We start from the raw sequence: 22,603 nt of genomic DNA, 5'->3' as shown, positions 1-22,603 counted from the left end.
TTTTGAATAGCCAGATTGCCAGAGGCAGGGAAAACCAAGCAGCATTCCCTGCACATCTCCATCACTTCCACGTCCACCTGCAGCGAGTGGCTGAAGGACAGGAGCCAGCCCAGGACAGGCTCAGGGATGAGGCTTCCAGCCCAAACCATTCCAGGATGATTCCACAGTCTCTCCCTGTATTAATTTTCTATTGTTTCCTCTCAAATTTAGATGATTTGTTAAAAGAAAATAAAATCTAAAATTATTCCAGGAATAAAAAGGGGAGTTGTAAAACATACAAGAATCATTCCTATGTCCATGAAATAATTTTTAAGTTGGAAGCTTACTCTATCATCTCTGTCCTTGTTTTGCTTTTCTGGAAATCCTTAGGATCTTAGTTTCTAGGTGTATTTCCCTCCCCAAAAAGGGACGGAAACATCCTGATGCATTAGAGAAATGTTTTTTTTTGTTATTCCAAGGAATGACAAGCAGAGAGATGGCTTGGACACTAGGGATGAACACCCTCAGCATTCCCTCTCTCCAAACCCTGCGCAGATGGGGCTAGGAATGCCGGAAGGAGCCGGGTGTGCCTCTAATTGCAGAGCGTGCCTTTAATCCCGGCCTAAGCCAGCTCAGCCTGTGAGCCTGTCCCAGCGCGGGGACAGGCCAGGACAGGTCTGGGCACATCCCAGCACCCGGGTGCATCAGTCCCGGCCCGCTCCACACCCTCCAGGCCGCTGTCTGCCCATTCCTGACCACTGCAGCAGGATCTCTCCCTCCTCTCCCACAATTTCCCCACAGTGACGGAGTCCCGTGGCTCATTGCAGGCAAATGTGGCAGCCACGTCTGGCTGAGCAGCTCCCTGCAGGTGGCGGCGAGATGTGACCTACTTGTCACTGGAATCACGGCCCTGCTCCGAGAGCCCTGAGCTCTTCTGACAGCTGGAGCCAGCTGAACCCAGCCTTGTCCTGGGAGTGAGCAGAACCAGGGAAACTGAGGCTGCTGCCAGCTGGAAGCACTGCCAGGACAGGTCTGGCACCCCAGAGCAGCAGGAGGGAGAAGGGAGCTGGGTGGGAAGCACTGGGTAAGGGGCAAGAGGAAGGTACATCCTTTCCATTTGGCCCTGGTGATATTCCCTTGGGAATTTTTAACTCGCAGAGCTGGGTTTCTGTTTGCCTGTGCACCTGGGAATTGCAGGTGAGGGCTCTGGTGTGGGGGCAGGGCTTTGTGTGGGTGCCAGGGCTGTGGATGGAGAGAGGGACACGGGAACCCTTCTCCTGCCTGAGCTAAGCATGGAGAGAGGATCAGCAGGAATAGGGACAGCACTGAGATAACTCCGGCTCTGGGTTGTGTCACTCCTTTTTCCTTGCTCTGCTGTGATTTTATCACAAGATACCTTTTTTGTGCCCTTCTTTTTCTTGAGCAAATAACGCCAAGTGCACCATTCTGTGGATTAATGGATCCCTCAGGCTCCAGTTCTGCCCTTTGGGGAGGCAGGTCCAGCTCTGGAGCCCTGTCCTGTGCCACAAGCAGTGTGACAGCAGCCTGCTGCCCCATTCCCTGGGGAGTGTCCTGCCTCCCCCCGTGTGACCCCTGCTGTGCCTGTGGCAGGTGCAGGAAGCAGGGGCTGCCTGCCTGGGCAGCATTTGGCGAGGGCAAAGGGCCTGTGAGTGGTGCTGCTGCATTAGCCAGGGCCTGCCTGCTGTGCAAAGCCTTATTAGAGAGCAAAAAGGGCTTTATTTCAGGCTGGAAGTCATCGAGCCTGTTCAGGCAGATGTTTATTTCCTCTGCTCCCTGGAATGATGTCATTGTGGCCAGTTCTGTGCTTCCCCAAAGCTGGGCAAGCTGCTCTGGTACTTTCTCAGGCTCCCCGGGCAGCACTCCATAAAATACAGGCAGTGTACAACTGGTTTCACAAGGAATTTCTGTTTAGCCTACTCATTAAAGTGCTCCAAAGGGAATCTGAGGTGTTTGTATTCCATGATTCTTGAGAACCAGTCCCTGTTTATGCTGGCAGGTTTCCAAATAAGGAGAAAAAAAGGATACTTCTGGGTCAAATTCTTGCTCTTAAGCTTTTATACTCCTTACCTCTTGGATGAATCCTGTGCTCCATCAATCCTCCCAGAGAGCACCAAGCAGAGCCCTTCTGGCCTTTGGGATCTGAGGTGACATGGAAGGATCACCTGTTTATTTTTTTAATACCTCTGACCTAAGAGTTACTTTAACCCTCACTGTTTTTCCTGCTGCAGAGAAGAATCCTGGAATTAGGGGTTTCTTGGACACTACATTTGCTGCTTTCTGGTGGAAAGCAGGTAATCTTATTCCAGCTAGGGAAAAATGCAAGTTAAACTTTTTAACTTCACAAAAATGTCTGAGCCTAAGAAGGGGAAATGAATGCCTCTGTATCCCTAAAATTAGATTTATGTACACCAAAACCAATTTAAGATGCTTCAATTGCAACAGCCTTTTCCACATAAGTGTCTTTAAATCTTTTTTTTTTCCTACTGTTAGAGGAACAGAACAAATAACAACACCTGTGTATTTTAAAATTATGTTGTTAATAAAATCCCGGTACATTTACATAAATGACAACATTAATGTACAATTAAACAAAGCATTGTAATATTACAGCAACAAAAGAGGACCTACATATTTGTACAGATAGCTGGAGCAGCTACTTGAAAATACTTTCCAAAATAAAGCCTTCTGTGGCATTTCTCAGTGATAATTTTGACCCCCCTGTATGGCTTTCTGTAATAAATAGGGTTATTGGAGCTGGTGATGTTCAGCAGATGTGTACCTAAAGCACAAAGGGAGTGTGCCCTGACCAACCTGTCAGCTGACTAAAAATCCTTATCCATGCATGCAATTTGCCTCTGTGTAAATCCTTTAGGAACAAGGCCATGTCAGATTTTGATGGATTTGCTGGGAGATGCTGGTGGCTCCTTCTCCTTCCCTTTATCTAAACTGTGTCTGTACTGGGCTTTGGAGCCTGGGCCCAGCTGAGCCTCCTTCTTCCACTGTGTTTAGATACAATGGGAATAAATTGTTGAATTTCTAATAAGGAATAAATAGGTCTCCACTTAAAATTTGGTTTCCTCTTATTCACCCATCTACAACAAACGGAAGTGTCCTGGCAAATGATTTTTGGAGGGTGCTTAGCCCAGGTCAGTGGGAATAGCTAGAGGTCTTTCCTTAATCCCAACCAGAGAGAGAGCAAGCCACTGAGCTGGATGTTCTTTGGAGGCCAGGGGAGGATTTTATTGCTTTTATTGCAACTGGGCAGTGTTTCAGCCTATTGCCAGCTCCTGCTACACCTGAGCCTTCTACAAAGTGTCTTTTGTGAGGTCAGGTCTCACAGGTAATGTCCAGAAACAGGCTTTTAAGATGAAGAAAGTGACTGACTGACACTATCAGACCTTGACAGCAAAAGGGTAGACAGTCTTTTTCTTTCTCCTCAAAACAGATCCAGATTAACAACTGGCACAGTGAAACTGTATTTCAAAACACTCAAATCCCCAACTTTCCCCTCCCCTCCCTGCCCCAGCTCAGCTCCTCATATTAGGCTTAAAGAGTGAGTAATTTCAGTGTTAGTATTAGTTTCTACTCAGCTTTGAGCATACAAAACCTGTCTCTCAAGGTGCAAACAGTTTTGGGGGAAGTTTCTGTCGGTCTGTAGCGATGCACAGACGCTGGTACTACTGAGGGGAAGTATTTGTGTGCAGACAGATGGCTCGTGGGATGGGCTTTAGGATCAGGAAACTCCTTCTAGGCAGCCTTTTTACAGGGAAAACATCTGTGTGGATGAACCTAAGCCCATGTATTAGTGCTGGGCTTAGCTCAATTGCCTCTTTCTCCACGGGCCGGCGCCGTGCTCGTGGAAAGGGCAGCGCCCCTGGCCGTGGTTGGGGCTCTCCCCTGCAGCCCAGCTGGTGTCTGGGCCGTGGCAGTGTGGTTGTGTGACAGTGTTGTTCCTGTGGCAGCAGCAGCAGCACAGAAAGGCAGCTCCCCTCCCTGTGCCCGGGGGGTGCCCGTTCAGGCTCCAGGGCACTCTCAGGAAGGTGCAGGGGGCAGCCAGCCCCAGAGCAGCGCGGTTTGCCAGCGGGACCGGGGCTGCCTCACACCCTGGAGGTGACGTACACCGAGTGCAGGCGCCCGGCCAGGGCTGCCTGCAGGTCCCTCAGAGGGTCCAGGCCCTGCACTTTGCTGTTCCTGCTGTAGATGAGCTGCTTGAACGAGTCCTGCTCCAGCAGGGAGCTCATGTGCTTGAGGAAGAAGCCCTCGCAGAAAGAGGCCAGTTCTGGTGCATTGTGAATCTGAGGAAGACAGCAGCATTATTAACCCCTTCTGTACATCACAGACCTAAATGACACCCCTGAGCCTCTCATTCCTAATGCTCTTCTCCTTTTTGTCTCTTGGAAAACATTAAAAGACAGGAGTAACAGTGGAAAAGCACTGAAGGCAGGATTTTGTCTGATCATTTCTCTTGGTGCTTTTTGCAGGGGGGCATCCAGGCTTTTTAAATTCCTTCCCCTGCTGGCCTGCTGTTGGCAGAGCTGCTGGCCTGCACTCCAGCCCCTTCCCTTCCCTTCCTGCAGCAGAGCAGCTGGCTGATGAGGTGGCCAAGGTACCTGTTTGGCTGAGCCACAGCACACAACAACGCTGCTGTGCTGGCAGATGGTGAGCAGGGCTCGGGGCAATCAGGACACGGGTCACAGGATGGGAGCCTCAGCCCATCAGGGAGGGGCTGAACACAGGAGAACAGGGATACTGCACTCTTGAACCACCACGAGGTGATTTCTGCCTGGGATCTGGCTCCTTTTGCTTCAGGATCAGTAACAAGAACAACGGAACTCAAATTCAATATTAAGAAGCTCTGTGCACACACAGCCTCTTCCTGGGAATTCTGTGCAAATAATAATTTAAGGAAAAGTACATAATGGCCAGTAGGGAATGCTGTTTCCCCTTTTTACCACTGCACACTGTTAAATTTTAGGTCTGAAAGAAACCAGCCCAATGTGAGAAAAAATTGAAAAGCATCAGTGGGACAATACACACACAGTAGAAAAAAAAATCACTATCAGCCCTCTGTGCAGTTTTCTCCTTGTCTTTAAAGGATCTGATCCTGCAAAATTCCAGGAAGAGCAGAGCATTTCTCTGATTTATGTTATTTGCTACAGAGGTGTGTATCTGTCACACAACAGACTTTATGTTCCTTTTGGAGCTGAAAAGAATATTTTCTAGCAGTAGGGGTGCCAGGAAAGGGTTTACCCTGTAGTGGCTGTGGTGTGATCAATTGCCCCTGCTGCTCCCAGGATTTGAATCCCTCAGGATTTGCTGATGTTGCTGTATCAGCCTGTTAAGACAGCTTTCCCCTACTCTGCAGGGATCCCCCATCCATTTCATCCATGATTGCTCCAGACAAGAAAACACACCGGGGCTGTGCAGGACTTTCCAGCCTGGAGCTGGGAATCATCTCCCTCGTGTTGTGGCTGGGAGGAGTTACCTGCAGGGAGGGTGCCCACCTGGGGTTTTTAGTTACCAGCAGCAGCACACAGGCTGCTCACTGGGGTTCTCAGACCAGGGGGGTTGGATCTACCTTTGCATATTTATAGATGTTGACAGAGTTGTCCATGCTGATGGTCTGGGCACAGAGGATTTCACAGTGTCTCTGGAGGCCGTCCAGCTGGAACAGGCTGGCAGCCGACAGCAGCTATGGGGACAAGAGAGAGGCTATTTGAGATCATGAGGCTTGAAAGGCCTGGGGAAGGCAAACAGGACGGATGATTTCCTCTCTGAAGAGTCTCTGACTCGCTGTTTTAATGGCCAAGTCCTCATCAAACAGCAAAAAGGCTGCTCCATGCTGAAGTGACAGACTGACACATTTCCCCTCTTAGCAAAGCTCTTCCCACAAGCATATTTGCTCTCCTTTCTGTCAGCATGACACAGAAACACCAAGCAGCGATGTTTTGAAACTTTAAAGCTCATTTCCAAGCGTTAAATATGCTCCTGGACTGAATGGGAGCCTGCTGTTAGCTCCTGGATTTTGCCTTTCAACTCTGTTTTATGCCCCAGCGCACTTGGCAAGACTTGGAAGAAAAAGCTCTCTCACCTCTAAGATATCAGTGGTGGGAATTTCCATGGATTCTGTCCCTCCATAGTATAAATACTGCATCAGCATCTGGAATGGGAAGAAGGCCAGGCATGAAGTTATCAGGGCAGTCACAAGGGGCTGTTGATGGCTGTGCTCCCCTTCCTGAGCAGACGGGAATCGTGTCCTGTGCCGGCTCTCACCTCCGCTGGTGGCTTTTTTCTCACTCCCTGGCGTAGCAAATCTGCTGCTTTCTAACAGTCCTTTTTTCTCTTGGGCCCTGAAAAGGGCCCTGCTGGGGACTTTGGGCTGAGGGTGACAGCGTGTCTCTGAGCAACACCACTGTCCTTGTCTGGGATCCGGGCTGCTGAAGCCGGCCAGGCCGGTCACGCGCGGAGCTGCCAGCAAGCCCAGCGTGAGCATCCCGGGGACCTCCCAGCCACTCACATCCCTGCTGGGCTTCTAATCAGCTTCCAGCCCCTCTCCAGGCCCGGAGGAAAAGGCATTAATTGTCTGCAGGGAGAGCAAGAGGCAGCTCCTGCTCTTTGATCTGCATGTGCCACCCCCAGCCCAGGCAGTGTCAGGGGAGGGAATGGATCTGCTGTTGGATCACAGAAATGTCCTGGGTGATGTGTGGGGCTTGCAAGCTCTGCTTGCCATTCCTAACAGGGCTGGGAACTGAGCTGGCCCTTGTGAGATTGCCTTATTTGTTTAACAGAGTTACATGCAGCGCCCTGAGCAGGACCCACATCTCTGGTGGCTCAGCATCCTCCACCCTACCTGAGCCTGCCTCTCCTTAACCCCTCTGACTGTATTTATCATCAAATCGTCAAATACTGCACTGTTTCAATTCTTTCTGATTTGTCTCTCTCTCTCCACTGAAGCACAAGTTTATCTTTAGAAACCTTTTGACGTACAAATGCTGTTAAGGAAGCTTGTTTCAATACTCAGTTACATTTTCTTCTCTGTTGTGGCTTGAAGCTGCAAAATTTGGATGTCACCTGTCCAACACAAAACTTGTACAGCCCCTTACAAGCAGAACAAAGATGTTCTCATGATCAGTTTATTTCCCTCTAGTGAGATGACAGCACTGCTGACCAACAGACCAGGTTTGTTTGCTTATAAAAAGAGGAAAAAAGCCTCAACCCTTTAGTGAAACAGCTACATGACCTATTCTGCACTTCACATCTCCCTGTTCCTCCACTAAATATGGAAATGTCATAAAAGCAAAGCACAATTCTCAGTTCTGAGCCTTTCTTGACAGGGACACCATTGATTTCTTATCATCTGATTTGAAATAATATGATGCCTGGCAATGCACCTGCTGTAAATAAGTTACTTCTTGCTTAGCAAAGCATAAAAATGGTGTTGTAAATAGTATGAAAATGGTGTGTTAAAAGTATAAAACTACTTTTCATTAGAAGACTAGTTTCTCCTGCATTATGGAGGAATAAAGAAAGAGTTGGATTAAGTCCCATACCTTAAAAATGTTGTATTTCATATCACTGATTTCTACAGTCTTGCTGCCGTGGCCATCGTGCTCTGTTTTATTGGTCATTAGTGTCTTGAACCTGGGAATGGTTTCAAACAGATTTAATTGAGAAGATTTGATTTAACTGTATTAGTGTGCCACACATTCATCACAAACCGCAAGGGCAAAACAAAGATCCCTCCTTGTTCTTTGCAAGCTGAAAATTGAAACATTTTCTTTAATTTAATGATGATTAGTTCAGGGACAATTTAAAACTGTAAATTGGCTGGGTCTGATCTAATCCCACCCTGTGATAGGTGGAAAACCCTGTTTCTATGCCAAGAACAGAGAAAGAAACTGCAAACTGCAAGTGCACCAGGCCAGTGTGAGATTCCAGGAAAGCTGGAGCAAGTGCAGCTCTCCCTGCAAACTCTGGGAGAAGGAATGGGAAGGCAGGGAATGGCTTGATATGTACACTCCATCTACCACACATTATTTCAGGGATAATCATGGCTGGATTCATTATTCATTATGGATTCATTATGGTTAGTGACTCACCTGTTAGATGCAGTAACCAGCAGGACTTTGTGTGCATAAAAGAGCTTTCCTTCCACTAAGAAAGTTACATCAGACATTTCTTTATTGTTCAGAAAGTGAGGATCTGTTGGGTAAAGTGACAAAAAAAAAAGTGACACTTTTTTTTTTATACTGTGCATGCTTTTCAGAGAAGAAATCCAAGCAAACAAATTAAAACCCCCCACCCCAGCAGCAACCAAAAGAAGCTCACTGCTGAGGTGAGCACCTTACCCAGCCGAGCTGGCAGAGTCTTCCGGATCTCGGGAATGCTGGGAATGGGGCTGCTGCCATAGCAGTGGGTGAAGATGGATGCCAGCTGCTGGTTGATGGAATCATTCTGTGAGGAGGATGGAACAGGGATCAGCAATTCATCATTTAGCAGGTTCCAAATGTGCTGTAAGGGCTCACCTGGGGCTTGCAGCCACTGCACCCCACAAGAGTTACCTCCCCACAGCTTTAAATTAAGGCAGAATTACAATATCTATGGAGTTATGGAGGTATAAAGAGCTGCAGAGCTTGCCCCAGGTGTGTGTTTGAGGACTGTCTGGGGGCTATTTCTGAATTTAGATAAATGCTTCCAGGGCCATTTCCATGCCATAGCTCCAAGGGACTTTGCTCAGCCATTCCCTTTTTCCTGTTGTGCACAGCAACAATGAAACCCCAGAGCACTCAGCTCTGGCACAGTTATAAAACTCTGACTTACCTTGCTGGTTTTGAGGATGTCAAACATGAGCTGCAGCCCCTCAGTGACCAGCTCCTCGTTGTAGTCCTCCTCCTTGATGGTGACAAACTCCCTCAGCAGGGTCTGCACCACAGAGTAGCGGGACTGGGAGAAGGTTGTCCGCAGGGACTCGATCCACACATGGAGCTTCCACGGCACTCCTGCAGCCACAGGGAAAAGGGACAGTGAAAAATGATTTCCTGAAGTGCCTGTGAGGAGATTATCCTGCTCCTATTACTAACGCTTGGCAGCACTGAAGTAGCTCTACCTACATCCTAACAGCAGATAGATTTTTATCTTGATATTAAAGGTGACTGAACTGGGTCACTGACAGGTTAAGTGGCAAAGGATTGGCACCAGGATCATAAATTGGAAATTTCTGCTGATTTTTAAGGATCAGAGACTCTCTGTTTTGTTCTGAGCTTCATGGTTAGTCAGAACCACAAGACAAATTTGAACTGAAGTTTGTAAGGATACATAATGCCACACAGTTGTGGTGTGAGGTCTTTTCTCCCAGTTACACACAAGTTTCAAAGCTTTTCTCTCTCCTACCTTGAGATCAGTTTAGTTCCTTCACCTTAAACCATTGATAGAGTGAATTTTAGGTGTAAGTATCTGACAGGGAGAGATGCTCCTTCCTTTTGATATGTGTGAACAGAGGATCCAGCCAAAGGTGAAGGACATCCCAGAGGAGGAGAGATTTGAAAAAACCCAAACTTATGAGGAGCCTTAAACACTTTTAAAATTTAGATTACACAGCTTTGCAGTTGTTGCTCTTCTAAGTGAGAGGGGCAGAAAGGAAGGTTTCTATGCCTTATGTGCACAGTGCAGAGAAGGAAGGGCTCACCCAGGGCCCTGAGCTCCATGGTGATGTCCACGTAGCCGTGCTCGGCGCTGTAGTACATGGCCTCCTGCAGGGCCTTCATGCGCGTCTTGCACAGCCGCACCTGCCCCTCGCTGGAGCTGCCCTGGCTGGAGGTGTCGCTCTCCACGCCCTCGGCCAGGATCTCCTCCAGGGACAGCACGTCCCCCTTGGCCTGCTGCGGCTGGCTCAGGAGCTTGCGCAGGACGTTCCTGAGCAGGACGAGAGGTTTTGCTTACTGACAAAGGAAATTTCAACAACTCACACAGGACCACGGGGATTTGGGATTAGGGATCCGGCTCAGTAAACAATAATTTCCTTCCCAAAGACAGCTGGCACTGTGGAGCTGCATGGAAACCATTTGTCCTTCCCTACCCCACATCCTAGAAACTGGTGCCCCTCAGCAAGGGCAGAAACATGGCCTGTACTCCTCACATGGGGGGTTTGTTTGGAATTTCACACGGCAGTTGCAAGAAACAGACTTTTCTGTTTGTGTCTTGTTTGGGGAGTTTGCATCACGGGTGTCCCTCAGCCAGCTGGGGACAGCTGCTCCAGACATTCCCCAGCCCAGCAGGGCCACCCAGCACTCCCTGTGCTGCTGCACTGCCACCAGCCGCTGCCCTCCCTGCACCCACACCACTCCCTGGGGCTAAATCCGGATTATTTAAGGACCCAGCTTTAGGATCACCCCATCCTATCCTATGGCAGAACAAGCCTTGGATCTCACTAATGTTTTTTCTGGGAACACAGAGGAGCTTGCAATTAATGTCTTATTTCTGAACAACCACCCTGAAAACAGGGTTGGAGAGCCCAGGCTGGCTGGTTTAATGATTCACCTCTTGGTTGGCCACCCAAAAACCAGAGATGCAGACACCCAGGCTCTGCTGTAAGTTATTCTTGCCACCTCAATCTGATTAGATTCCATCTCAGAACATGAACCAGGATCTCACAACCCTGATCTCATAACTTATGAGATTAGAGTCCCACAATGAGAGTCCCACCTTAGGTGGGACTTGGTCTGCTGATGTGGGGCTTAAAATCAGCTCACTCTCAGTGCTGCAGAGCCAGACCAGCAAGTGTAAGGACAAGAAACAGCAAACAAAGATCTTTGTTCTTTGTTGTCAGGAGAGTCTTAACCCCATCTGCTGAACTGCACAGGCACGGGTTTGGGTCACAAAGTCCCACAGCAACACCCAGAGTGCAAAAAAGGCCTGTTGTGATCAGGAGCAGAGCACTACCTGTGGCCATGTGCTGCTGAGTGGCTGAAGCAGTTCATGTCCTCGTGGAGTGACGATGACATCCCGTTGACTTCCAGCATGCTCAGCAGTGGATCAGCGCCCCTGCTGAGCAGCAGGCTGACCAGCTCATAATTCCCTGGGGAAAAAGAACAGGAACATCAGCATGGTCCCTCTGTGGAAGCACAAAACACAGGACTGACCACAAGCAGGACTCCCTGGCTCTGTTCCCATTAGAGGGAGTAGGGAGTGGTGGCAGAACATCCAGCACTGGGTGTCACTGGGAGAGGAAGAGGCCTTTTTTATCCCTTCCATAAAGCTTGGAACAGAGCAAGCCAGCCACTCCTCTTCATAAAAGCACAAAGATAACAGAGAAAGAAACAAAATGAAAAAAACTAAAACCATTTTGAGGTGAGAAGTGTTGACAAACAAGGCCAGCACAGACTCGTTCTCAGAATGCTCAGCTCCCAACAGCTCAGTAGAAGAAATGCAGAATTTTAACCTGTATTTAATAAACTAATAAACCAAATTTCTTTATATAACAGTTATTTTTCCCCAGGCTGAATGGAAACTTGTTAATTTTTCACATCTGGGTGTTGCTGAGGCCCACAGACATGCCCAGACTAGACAGTTTATGTTCCTTGACAGTGCTGAGTGAAGGAGTTGGTGCCATCAGCTCTGCTGTGGGGGCTCTGGGGAGGAGTCAAGAGTGGGACAAGTTAGAAAACAGATAAAACAGATACTTGGGGCCCATCAGGCTGGTGGCAGGAAGAGATGGAGAGTGCTGAGGCCACAGGGAGCTCACCTGCAGCTGAGGCCAGCTGGAGGGGGGTCTCAGCATAGTTGTCCTCCCCAGTGTTCACGGCAGAGCCTTCCACGTGGGCACCAGCATCCAGGAGCAGCTGCAAGGGCACAGGAAAGACAGGGAGTTGGGAAAAGAGCAGTTCAGAAGGGCCAAGCAGCCAGGGCTGGGTGTTAGAAAGGAGAACCAGTGGGCTCAGAGTGAGGAGGGCCCATCTGGAGAGCACCTCCTCCTTTTCTAATCTCCCTTATGGTCGTGGCTGTGCAATTGGAATCTCCAAACCCAAAGGGCTCTGCAGTCAGAGCAGGAAGTCCATGCTAGCTCCATGCTGTGCACAGGAAGCAGGGTTCCCCCAGGGAACATCAGGCTGGTCACAGCCCTGGAGCCTGTGTAGGGAGGCCTGGCAGCTGCAGGGACTGTCACACAGAACCTGCTTTCACTGAGCTGCTGTGAGGGAAAGAGCCTCCTCCAGGTGAAGGGGAGAAGGTGCCAGGGTGATGGGGATGTTTTATGGCCAGGTGGGGCTGACAGAAGGCTCTGGAGCACCAGAGCAGGGCTGGCAGGGAGGATCAGCTCTGTGTGTGTGTATCCATCAGGATATTCCATGCTTCCACGATTGTGGGCACTGCAGTACACAACAGGAGCTTTGATTCACTTGGCTTCATCTCCTGGGAGAATCAAACTCGTATCTCACACATAAATTAGGGCTGTCCAACCTCTGGAATACCAAAGGCTGCCTGGGCAGTTTGCCAGGTGGAATCTAATCTTTATAATTATGTACAAATGTACACAAACAAAAGATGAGTGTGTGCAGCCTCCATTTACTTACCTTTTTTTTTAAATTTTATTCCTTCCCTTTGAGCAGAAGGTAAATTAAATTCAACAGCAATTGATTGTCTGCTGTGATCAGTTTTTCATTCCCCTGGAAGTCTGGGTAGCATTTCTGGGACTCCACCCCATCCTGCTGCCCCCTGTGATAATTCCACAGAAAAGGGAGCAGGGAGGATGCCACAGGCTCAAATCCCACAAGAGCTTAAGTCTTGCTCATGCAGTTCTCAAGGATTATGAAGGAAGTTACAGATGATTTGCTGCCATTAGAGCAGACATCAGCACACACTGGATTTTTGCATGTAAATTTATAAACCAATTAATATCTACTATTATAAAGCTCCCGATCAAACAGCCAACCTGCAACCACTCCACGTGAAGCACTAGTTTATTTAAAACTAAAGAAGTGATTGTGCAGCATTGTTTTGGGAGCAGTGAGCTTTGGAGCAACACTGAAACCAAAGAAAAATACAGAAACACGCTGTGCTTTGTTATCAAAGCCTTGCTAGGAATTATGTCACCAATTTTCATTCTCCTTGTTTTAAACAGCAGGCAGTTTTTTCACTGGTGTTTAGGAGGCTCAGGAAGGCTGGGAGCAAGGGCTCCCAGGGCTGCATTCAGTGCCCAGTGCCTGCTGGAAGGATTCCTGGCTGGAATCTCACCTGTACCACGGAGATGTGGCCGTGCAGCACGGCGAAGGTGAGCGCAGTCCAGTGCCGGCTGTCGGGATGCACCGAGGGGTATCGTGGAGAGCCACTGGGCACCTGGAGCAGGGAAGCAGCACTCATTACCCACTGCAGCCTGCCTGCCTTCCTCCCCTGCCTTCTACACAACCAGCCTCTACCCCTGCGAGTGACAGACCCAGGGAACGGGGACTTGGGCCACTTGGAGAACATTGTGACCACCACTCGCTCTGCCTCATCCCCTGGGACTTTTAATGGGCTCCCTGGTTTCTCCCTGTGGCAGCTCCTTCCCTCCCCCTCCCCTGCCCATTAGACTTGCCAGTGCCAAGCCTAATTGGAGCCACTGAGTGCTCCAAGGTGTTTGGAAGGTTTTCTCCCCCCTCCCAAATCCCTGAAGTGACGGTTTTTGGGAGAAATGCTTTCTTGAAGCTTCAGGACTGAAGCCTTCAGTTGCTAGGAGAGATTTCAGAGCTCCTGTTAGTTTACAGCTGGATAATTATGGGCAGACGGTTACTCACTGGTATATCTAAATTTGCTCCAGCATCTATAAGCATTTGGACCATGGCTTCATCTCCAGCAGCACAGGCATACATGAGGGGGGTCATACCCTTCAGAAAGAAAACAAAAAATAAAAACAAAAACAAAGTTATCTTTCTATCCCTACCAACAGTGACACTGTCATGGACACAGCCAGTTTGAATCTTAACCTACAAAGTGTGTGTAGGGACAGCATACATGTATTTATAAAGCATTTCTGATTTCTATGCAGAGTGGGCACAACTGATACTGGAAAATGACCTGGACAAATATCACTGGGCAAGGCTGAAAGAACACAAAAAGGATCACTGAAAATCCTAGCCCTGTATTGTCCACAACTCTCCAGCTTTCCCAAGGCTGCCAACAAAGAAATGCCATTTCTTGGCTCATTTGTAGCCAAATGAACTGAAGGCAGAAAGCAACACAAAAATACAGACGATGAATTTATTTGGCAACTTCTCCCCATTGCTAAAATCCTATTTGCCTCAATATTTCAGCATTTCAATCCCATAAATCTCCCTCCCTCTACTTAACCAGCAAACCATGACGGCTCAGAGATGAATTATGAGAAAAATGAGCCTTACTTATAGAGCTCATTCCTGAAGTAGCCAAGGACAGAAAGGAAATGGCCTGGTAAAATCCATTCCTGCTCACATCCCACAGCTTTCTTGCCCCCTCCCCTTAATTATTGCAGGCATTTGAAATTTTTACAGGCAGCATCTCCGCAGCTCAGTGTGCAATAACAGAGCTTCATCCTTAATGGAGCTGCACTGTAAAATGGAATTACATCTCTCACACAGGAATTCTGCTCTTGACTCTGTAAAGGTGTCTTTTCAAAGCAGCCACAACTCCCAGCTTCCTGCTTTGGGGCACTTACACTGGTGAGGATATTTCTGGGTGAGATATTCTGGCTTCTGTGGGGCTTGGGAGACTCCACACTCATTATAAACTGAGAACTCAAATCACAGGTCTGCAGGCACAAACCCCAGTCAGGGCTCTAAAACTTGTATAGACTTACACTATCCTTTTTTAAATTTTGAATGTTAGTTTTGCACTTCCTGCTTGCTCCTTGCAAAGGAAAGAAGAGACTCTTCTCCTAAACATCTCCAATCCCCTGAAACCAGGGTGCTTGTTGGTCCCCATCAGAACTGAATACAGGGTCCTGCTCCAAACTCATGTTTCTGAGGGCATGTTCTGAGTTCTTTTCCACAGATTTCCATGTACACAGATGGGCAAGTGGGTCTGAACATCCTGGACATGCTCATACCCTGGGAGTAATCAAAATCCCAACCTGGATCTAAAGCCTTTGCATTAAATTATCCAGTAGCTCTATCATACCCAAGTCAGATTTCCCAAGTTTGGGCACCTGGCTTTGTCTTTCTCTTTTCCAAAGGGAGCAAAACAAGCTGGTGGCAAAGTCCAGCTTTGGCTTCCTGTTCCAGCTATGGCAGCTCCTTCTCAGAACTTGGATTTAACTCTGCCTGGGGTGGGCAGTGCCATGCAGGCACTTGTTTGCACACAAAGCTGAGTTGCTCCAGAGTCAAGTGGAGAATTTCCAAGAAATAATGTCTCCAGAGGGAGCCTGTCCTGCCCTTTTTGTTGGTGCCAAAACATTCTCTGAGGGCCAAAGACACAGAGCTGCCCCTCTCACAGCAGGGCTGGCAAGAGGATCCCACCCACAGGATGAGACATCAGTGAGTGACAGCAGAAACTCCTCAGACTTCCCAAGGAGCTGCACACAGGAGCCTCTGTGCTGACAAAAGCCAGACAGCTCCCAGTTTGCTGGCTGTGTGAGAGGTAGGGGACATCCTGCAGCAAGAAGTGACAGTCCTGGTACCAGTGTCTGAGGTGTTGGGGCACAGTGGCTCATAATGCAAATCACAAAATAATATTTGAGAGAATGAGAAGCCTCTGGGCTACAGGAACTGCAAAAGCTTATTTTAAAAAAATATAAAGAGGAAGTGGGAAACCTTTATAATATAAATCTGCGACCTCAGTCACTTTACTGAAGTGAATATCTATGATGAGATACCCACCCCAGGGACCACAAAGCTCCTGGTACTGGATTTGTAAATAAGGCAGCTACACACCCAGATATGTCCAGGAGCAGCTTCTGCTATTTGTGTATACATTCACACTTCCCTTAAAACTGCAGGATGGTGAGAAGTGCTATGGAAGATGTGCCAGGTTCAGAGCTGGGTCTGAAATGTTACTGCAGTAAAATGCTGGCAGTGAGAAAACCTCTCTACCTGAACACAAGCCCTTCCCACTGCTCAATATCCTCTTGTTCCAGAGATGTGACAGCTCATTCTCCTTGCTGTGACAGCTGTAACGAGTGTTTATTTAGGAGAGGTGGCTTTTTCCCCCCTTTTTTTAAATTAAAAGCTAATTCCATGCATTGAATGATATCCCAGAGGACAGACTCTGCTGTTGCTTGATGGGACTGACAGCATGAGCAGAAGCAGCCAGAGACTCCCAGGACTATCAAATCCCTGTGGTTTAGTGTAGCTGAGCAGGGAACAGTTAAAAATGGATAAACAGACACATCAGCATGATGGACTATGAGCAAATCTAACACTGACTGACACCAGGCCACTGGGGCGGGGCCCTCAGTGCTGTGTCTTGTATTCCAAACTGCTCTGAGCCTGAAAGTCATGAGACAAAAACACCTTTTGGTCACTCCTCACTAACCCAGCCGGGATTTGGGCTGTTGAGCCAGAGGAGAGTGTCACTGGAAAAGAAACCACTTTGCTTTGACATCCTCTCAGCACATATCAGACTTTCCATTCACTGTCCCTGTGTTAACCTGCCTGCCATCAGTGCCTGAGACAGCCCATCCAAAGAAGAACAGACATTCCAGCTGATAAACAATCCACTCCAGGTTCTAATGGGTTTTTTTTTGGAGGGGTGGCATGAGAGTGGGGTGGGGACGTATTTTTCTGTGTTTTAAGGGATGCATTTTAGCCTAAACCACGAGCTAGAATTAGAAAACCCTTGGAGAGGCAACAAACACGACCTGGTATTGATTTGCCACGTGGAAAGGAAGGAGGGAGCTGCTGATGCAGGGGGTTTTGGGGCGGTGAGGGTTTGTTCTGTAGCGCACCTGATCATCCATGGTGTTCACCCCGTCGGGGCCCAGCGCATCGATGGCCTGGTTGATCAGATCCGTCCTCCCGCAGTTCAGCATGCGGAAGCCCAGGTCCTGCTGGAATTTCTCAGTAGCAGCTTTAGCATCCAGTCTCCTGAAGGAGCTGAAGCAGCATTCAGGTCTGTGAAAGACAAAAGAATTCCTGGATGGTGCCCATACCATAAAAAAAATTGATGGATCCTTAGTCTTTTCTGGGCAAAAAATATAAAAAATTTTTTAAAGTATTAAATTTAGGCAGAGAACACCCTCAACACTTTTCCAGCAACTCACTTGAAGGAAATGTTTTAACATTTCTATGAGGATCCACTAAATCCTTATCCTTTAGATGACTATCAGGACAACTTTTATGTCATCTGGAAGGAGCCCAGGGATTACTGTAAATCCTCTGGCTGTCTGCTCAGGCTCTTCTGAATTCCAGACCTGGAAGTGTGTCTCCTTCACTGAAGGATCACTTCCCAGCTGGAGGCTGGCACTGGGAGCTCAGCCCTTTGATGTTATTTTGGGGTGAATGCCTTCCACAGTACCCTCCTGGTTTCCAGCACAGGCTCTTGAGCAAACTCTCAGTGAGTGAGATATCAGCCTGTCAAGCTCCTCTGATAAATGAGATGCTTTCAGCACAGCCATCCTCCTCTGGAGAGCCTGGACAGCCTGCCAGATGAACAGGCCACTCATCACCTCACACAGAAGATTCAGGATGAATCTCTCATAAAATCCTACCATAATCTTGTTCAAACTGGTATCAAAATTTACAGTGTTACCCAGAACAATATGTAATTACTTTATACAATAGTAAGAAGAAAGAAAAAAAGAAGAATTATGTAAAAAAAAAAAAGTGAAATAAAATGACTCCACTTGAAATCAAGTGAACTTCAGAAAAACAAAGGTTTTTGAAGATATGGAACTTGCCTTTGCACATTGTTCCTATCCCACAGCAAGTCAGGAATAAATGAATACATAAACAATTAAACAAACAAACCAGTTTCAAGACCTTCTTTCCCCCTGAACATGCTGGATACAAAGTAACTGCTTTAAAGGATCAAAAAATGCAATCTGTAATATTTTTTTTTTGCTAGTTTAGATCTTTCATTCAAGCTATCTTATAAAGCAAAGAATAATTTTGTAATTAAGTCTGAGGTACAGAAAAACCCTGAACCCAAATACTTGCATTTTGTATTTAACTTTCAGAAAGACAAAAAAATCTTTCAGCCCCAGCTGTGGAGTTTGGCCAAAGCTCCTTTATCTCTGGAAGTACCAGAAAGTTAAACATGTATCGCTTGTGCAGCACAGAGAGATTTGACTTCTGGGAAATGTAGTGAAAGTGTGACCCTGAGATTAGCTCCATGGTTACAGCATGGTGCTAATTCTTAAGAGTTGAACTTGATGATCCTTGTGGGTCCCTTCCAGCTAGCAATATTCTGTTCCAGCTAGGAATATTCTGTGCCTGAGCACTGGCAGCTCCCACCTGTGGCCTGGGCTGCGGCATTTCCAGCACTGGAGGGACTGATAAGAGACTAAGTGAGCTGAGCTACAGCCCACAGAGGGGACTTTCTGAATTTGTCACCTCTTTTGGAGCAGCAAGAGGTTTTGTTGTTTAATATTGTCCATTTTTGTGCTGGTGATTGGCCAGCACCGAACACACCCCACTAATTGGCACATTTGCTGGGAAATCTCAACTTGGCGAGCCAAAACCACTAGAGGAAAGTTTTAAGAAGCTCCAAGGACCAGAGGAGCTCCCCAAAGCTGAGCCCACGTACTTGAGCTGGCGTGGCTCGCAGTCCAGCCCCGGCAGGAGCAGCCTGGCCGTCTGCCTGATGTCGTCGCTGTCCACGGTCAGGCTGCGGCGGTGCTCGGCGTAGGTGATGGCCACGCGCATCCACTCCATCAGCGGCGGCAGCAGCATGAAGGGGCTGTGGAGGGAGGGCAGAAATCCATTAGGGAACAAGTGCTGGGGCTGCAGGGCACTTTGTGGGTTCCTGGGTGTGCAAGGGGGAGCCTGGCACGGATAAATCCCACCTGAGGAAGGAAACTGGACTGGAAGGTCAGGGCCACTCAGCCTCGGTCACCCGAAGAGTTTATGTAATAGCTGTGTCTGTTATTCTAAATAATCCATAGGCACAGGATTATTTATTATTTATTATTATTTTTACACTCCTCCACTAGGAACACTACAAATATCCTTGACTGTTTGCAACTTCAAACCTTGCTAAATTCAGTCCTGCCTCCATTAATCTTCACATTACCACCATCCCCACAGCTTTTTGCATTTTGCCTTTCTTATGCAGTGCTCAGTTATGCCCACCTGACCCTCAGCTTTGCTCCCCTGAGTCTCCAGACCACAGAAGTGGTGGAACAATGAGGTTTTACTCAATATGAAGGGCTGCAAGGCAATAAAGGAATATAAATAAGGTAATAACAGCAGCACCAGCTCGTGATTAGCTCCCCTTACTCCTGCTGTAAGAATGAACACAGCACTGAGATCACACATTAATGTATAGTTACCATAATACTCTCATACACAACACATCTCATCTACCCTCTCAATATACAGCCAGACTGATCTATTTTGCTTGATTTTTCCCCAAGGATACCTGCCACCCCAGTGGAAGGCTTGGAAGTGCCGGCTGTAATGAAAACACCTCTCCCATTCCCAGAAACGACTTCATTAACGCTGTGGAAAAAGGAAAAAAAAAAAACCAAACCAAAAACCTGTGCCATTTAACCATTCAAAAGAAATTAACTGAGCGGAGAAAGGATCAATTCCTTTACAAAGTTCAGAGAGAAAAATATATATATGAGGGAATATGAACTGATTTGGGCATTAATGAAAGCAGTTGAAGTCATGAAAAGCATTTTTCAAATGCCTTTGTGCCTGTGTACATGTGTGAGGGCAGGAAGAGGGAGCTGCACCAATCCTGTTAGAAACCATTTATTCATAATGGGATTTACAAGCACAACTCCCTTTATCGCGACTTTGAACACCCTTCAGGCTGGAATAACTCCACTCTGTAAAAATATGCTCTCATTTTCCCAGTTGCAAGGTGCACCCTGAAATGCTGCCACTATCACTCCACAAACATACCCACTATTTTTCCCTCTTCTCCTCATCTTCCTTTTCTTCTGAGTTGTGAAACAGCTTCTACAAAACCAGAGGTGTTTTAAGAACCGGATCCTGGCTTGCCCAGGGCCAGGGTGTTTCTAACAGGACACTGACTTTCTCCTGTTACCAGTTCACTTTTCTGCCAAAGAATCAGAATATCAGGGTTGCTGATATTGCAACAATCACCACTTTAAGAACCATCCAGCAGCTCATCCTTCCCAAGACTTTCTGAAAGGGATGGGATGAATCATTCCAGCTCATCCAATTCAGAGCTGATTGACCTCCCCAAGGGAAGAGCAGGAATTGTCCACAGGCATTTGGGAGATGCCTTTAAGCAAATTCTCTGCTCCTGAGAATTTCAGCTCTTATCCAGCCTGGAAAAGACCCATTCACACTTTTTGAATGCAGGTACTTAAGAGAGGAGCCAAAATAATTATTTATCTTTTCTATGTACTCTGCAGAGCCTCTAGCATGGAATTCAAAGTTCCACAGAGGTGGTGAGGGCAGAGAGGTGGGCCAGGGAGGCCAAAAGCATCAAAACTAAATACAGAATTAAATTATATTTAGATTGGGAATGCTCAGGAGCACTGGAAAAGCTCATCTTACAAGAGATTCCTTCTGCCACCTTTTGTGGTAAACAAAGCTTTAGGCCACATCCCAGCTTCCCTGACACTCCCATGGTGGGAACACTGCTGGGCAGGAACCCTGACCAAACTCTGGTGACTGACTCAAGGCCCTGGGCAGCCAGAACCTGTGGTCAGCCAGCAGCAAATGCCACAGAGTCTGCACCAGAAATAACACCTATCCTGAAGGAATTTCCACTCTGCAAAAAATCCACATGTGCCAGGGTTATAAATGGCTTCCACACAAGCAGACCTTGGATGTGGAAAACTTGCTTTGGGAGGAATAGCAAGAAGAAAAATTTTTTTTTCCCCTTCTGTTTCTTTTTTTAATCTCAACAGATTTTTTTCCAAAGGCTTTAAAAGGCTTTGGAAGGCTCAGACTGCCTGGTTCTCCTTGTGTCCAAAGGGGAGCAGACATTGGAATGCAAAAAGCAGTGTCAGGAAGGATGTTCTCATCCTGCTGTCCTGATTTTCCAAACCCCACTGCTGGCATTGCTGTGCAAATTGGATAAATAATTCTTTATTATTCATTATTCTATCGAGGGTCACTATAATGTCTTCAATTTTGCTGAAAAAACTTTGTTTCTCTGCAAAATTTTTAGCTTGAGGATGAGCTTCTTACTCTTTTCTCCTGCTTTTATTCAATTATTTCCTTTCTCCCAACTTGGCCACGCTCTGGGAACAGCTTTATCTTCCTTTGCTCACTGACACTCCACCAGATAAGCAGCATTATCCCAGGATTGAAGGAGAAAGAAGAGGTGCAGTTCAGCTGAATGAAACACCAACACTGGGTCACGTCGCACTAAGAAAATAAATGAAATTACTCATTTTCTCGAAAATAAAATGCCGTTCTCACCCCTGTGGCCCTTAACCTGGGCATCCATCTTCCCCCAAGGAATCACTGATCATTTCACAGTCTGCAGCAGGGGAAGGGGGGGAAACCTTAGTGGAAAATTAACTGGGAGATGCTGCAAGCTAAAGAATTAATTTCTGTCTCTACGCTCCTGCCTGTGCCATGTTCTGCCTGGTGCCATTTTCCTCTGGTCTTCCTGACATTTAGAAGCGTTTGGCAGCTCATTAAATTCCACACATGAAGTGATCCAGCCTTGGGAAGCTGTCATATTCCAGCAGCAGCTCGCTGGGGACACAGACCCTCAGCTTTCTTGGAAGCACAATGCCACCATGGTTTCTTCCCGTTTTTTTTGCCATGAAGTTGTTTTGGAGTGATGCCAGTGTGAACTGAGAATGTGCATAGGACTGGGAAGTGGAATAGGAACTGCTCCTCTTCTGTACACCTTGTGAAGGATCACACTGATGTCTGATACTGTCATGGGCTGTCAATATTGCACCCATAAATTCTCTGAAATTCCCTCCATCTGGAATTGGACAGCCACTCCCGAGGGGATCACTGGGTGAGAGTGCTCTGAGAAAGAACAGACTTTATTATGGGCTTTCCCCCTTCCTTTGAGCTAAACCACATTGTTTTATTTAGACATAGCAGAGGAGGCCAAGCAGCATTTGGCAGCGAATTTACAGCAAGTTTTAGGATAACTTTTTCCTGGAAAAGGTGCTTTCATTAGAATGGCTCTGGATATGACTGGCATGTGGAGAGCACATGCAGCAGCATCTGAGGAGAAGCTGTGGGATCACAGACTTTCAGGGATATCCATCACAAAGAAATCTTTCCCAAAGTGGGCTCTTCTGGGGATTTCTAGCAGCACTGGGATCAAGATACTTTGGCAAAGGGAAGTTAATTGTATGCAAAAAGGAGAGCACTCCAGAGGAGTTAGAAAATCACATCATCCTTCCCCTGCTTTGAGCACCTGCTAACTCAGGTGAAGACAGTGGGGTTTCCCACAAAAACAGCCATTCTATCACATCCCTTCCCCCTGGCTGTGCCCCCAGGAGGATCCAGGGACAAGACTGGTGAAAAATCACAGTCATAGAATG

The 22,603-nt window shown here is 47.4% G+C and overlaps 1 protein-coding gene across 1 annotated transcript in view; it reads right to left on the bottom strand.

The window, feature by feature from the left end:
• Positions 1-2,516: 2,516 nt before the first annotated feature.
• The window catches only part of ABTB2 (ankyrin repeat and BTB domain containing 2), a 111,701-nt gene continuing 91,614 nt past the window's right edge, over positions 2,517-22,603 (bottom strand). Inside the window, exons 4-17 of the mRNA XM_064715456.1 lie at positions 18,688-18,840; positions 16,889-17,054; positions 13,767-13,856; positions 13,228-13,329; positions 11,741-11,837; positions 10,939-11,074; positions 9,686-9,912; positions 8,821-8,999; positions 8,349-8,454; positions 8,100-8,202; positions 7,551-7,641; positions 6,092-6,160; positions 5,579-5,692; positions 2,517-4,295 (exon numbers count right to left, since the gene is read on the bottom strand). Of these exons, the coding sequence (XP_064571526.1) occupies positions 4,098-4,295; positions 5,579-5,692; positions 6,092-6,160; positions 7,551-7,641; positions 8,100-8,202; positions 8,349-8,454; positions 8,821-8,999; positions 9,686-9,912; positions 10,939-11,074; positions 11,741-11,837; positions 13,228-13,329; positions 13,767-13,856; positions 16,889-17,054; positions 18,688-18,840 (1,831 nt within the window). The 3' untranslated portion in view covers positions 2,517-4,097. The remainder of the gene's footprint in view (positions 4,296-5,578; positions 5,693-6,091; positions 6,161-7,550; positions 7,642-8,099; positions 8,203-8,348; positions 8,455-8,820; positions 9,000-9,685; positions 9,913-10,938; positions 11,075-11,740; positions 11,838-13,227; positions 13,330-13,766; positions 13,857-16,888; positions 17,055-18,687; positions 18,841-22,603) is intronic.

Source organism: Zonotrichia leucophrys, chromosome 5, assembly GCF_028769735.1.
Source record: "Zonotrichia leucophrys gambelii isolate GWCS_2022_RI chromosome 5, RI_Zleu_2.0, whole genome shotgun sequence".
NCBI lineage: Eukaryota > Metazoa > Chordata > Aves > Passeriformes > Passerellidae > Zonotrichia > Zonotrichia leucophrys.
This window is presented reverse-complemented; position numbering and strand designations above follow the sequence as displayed.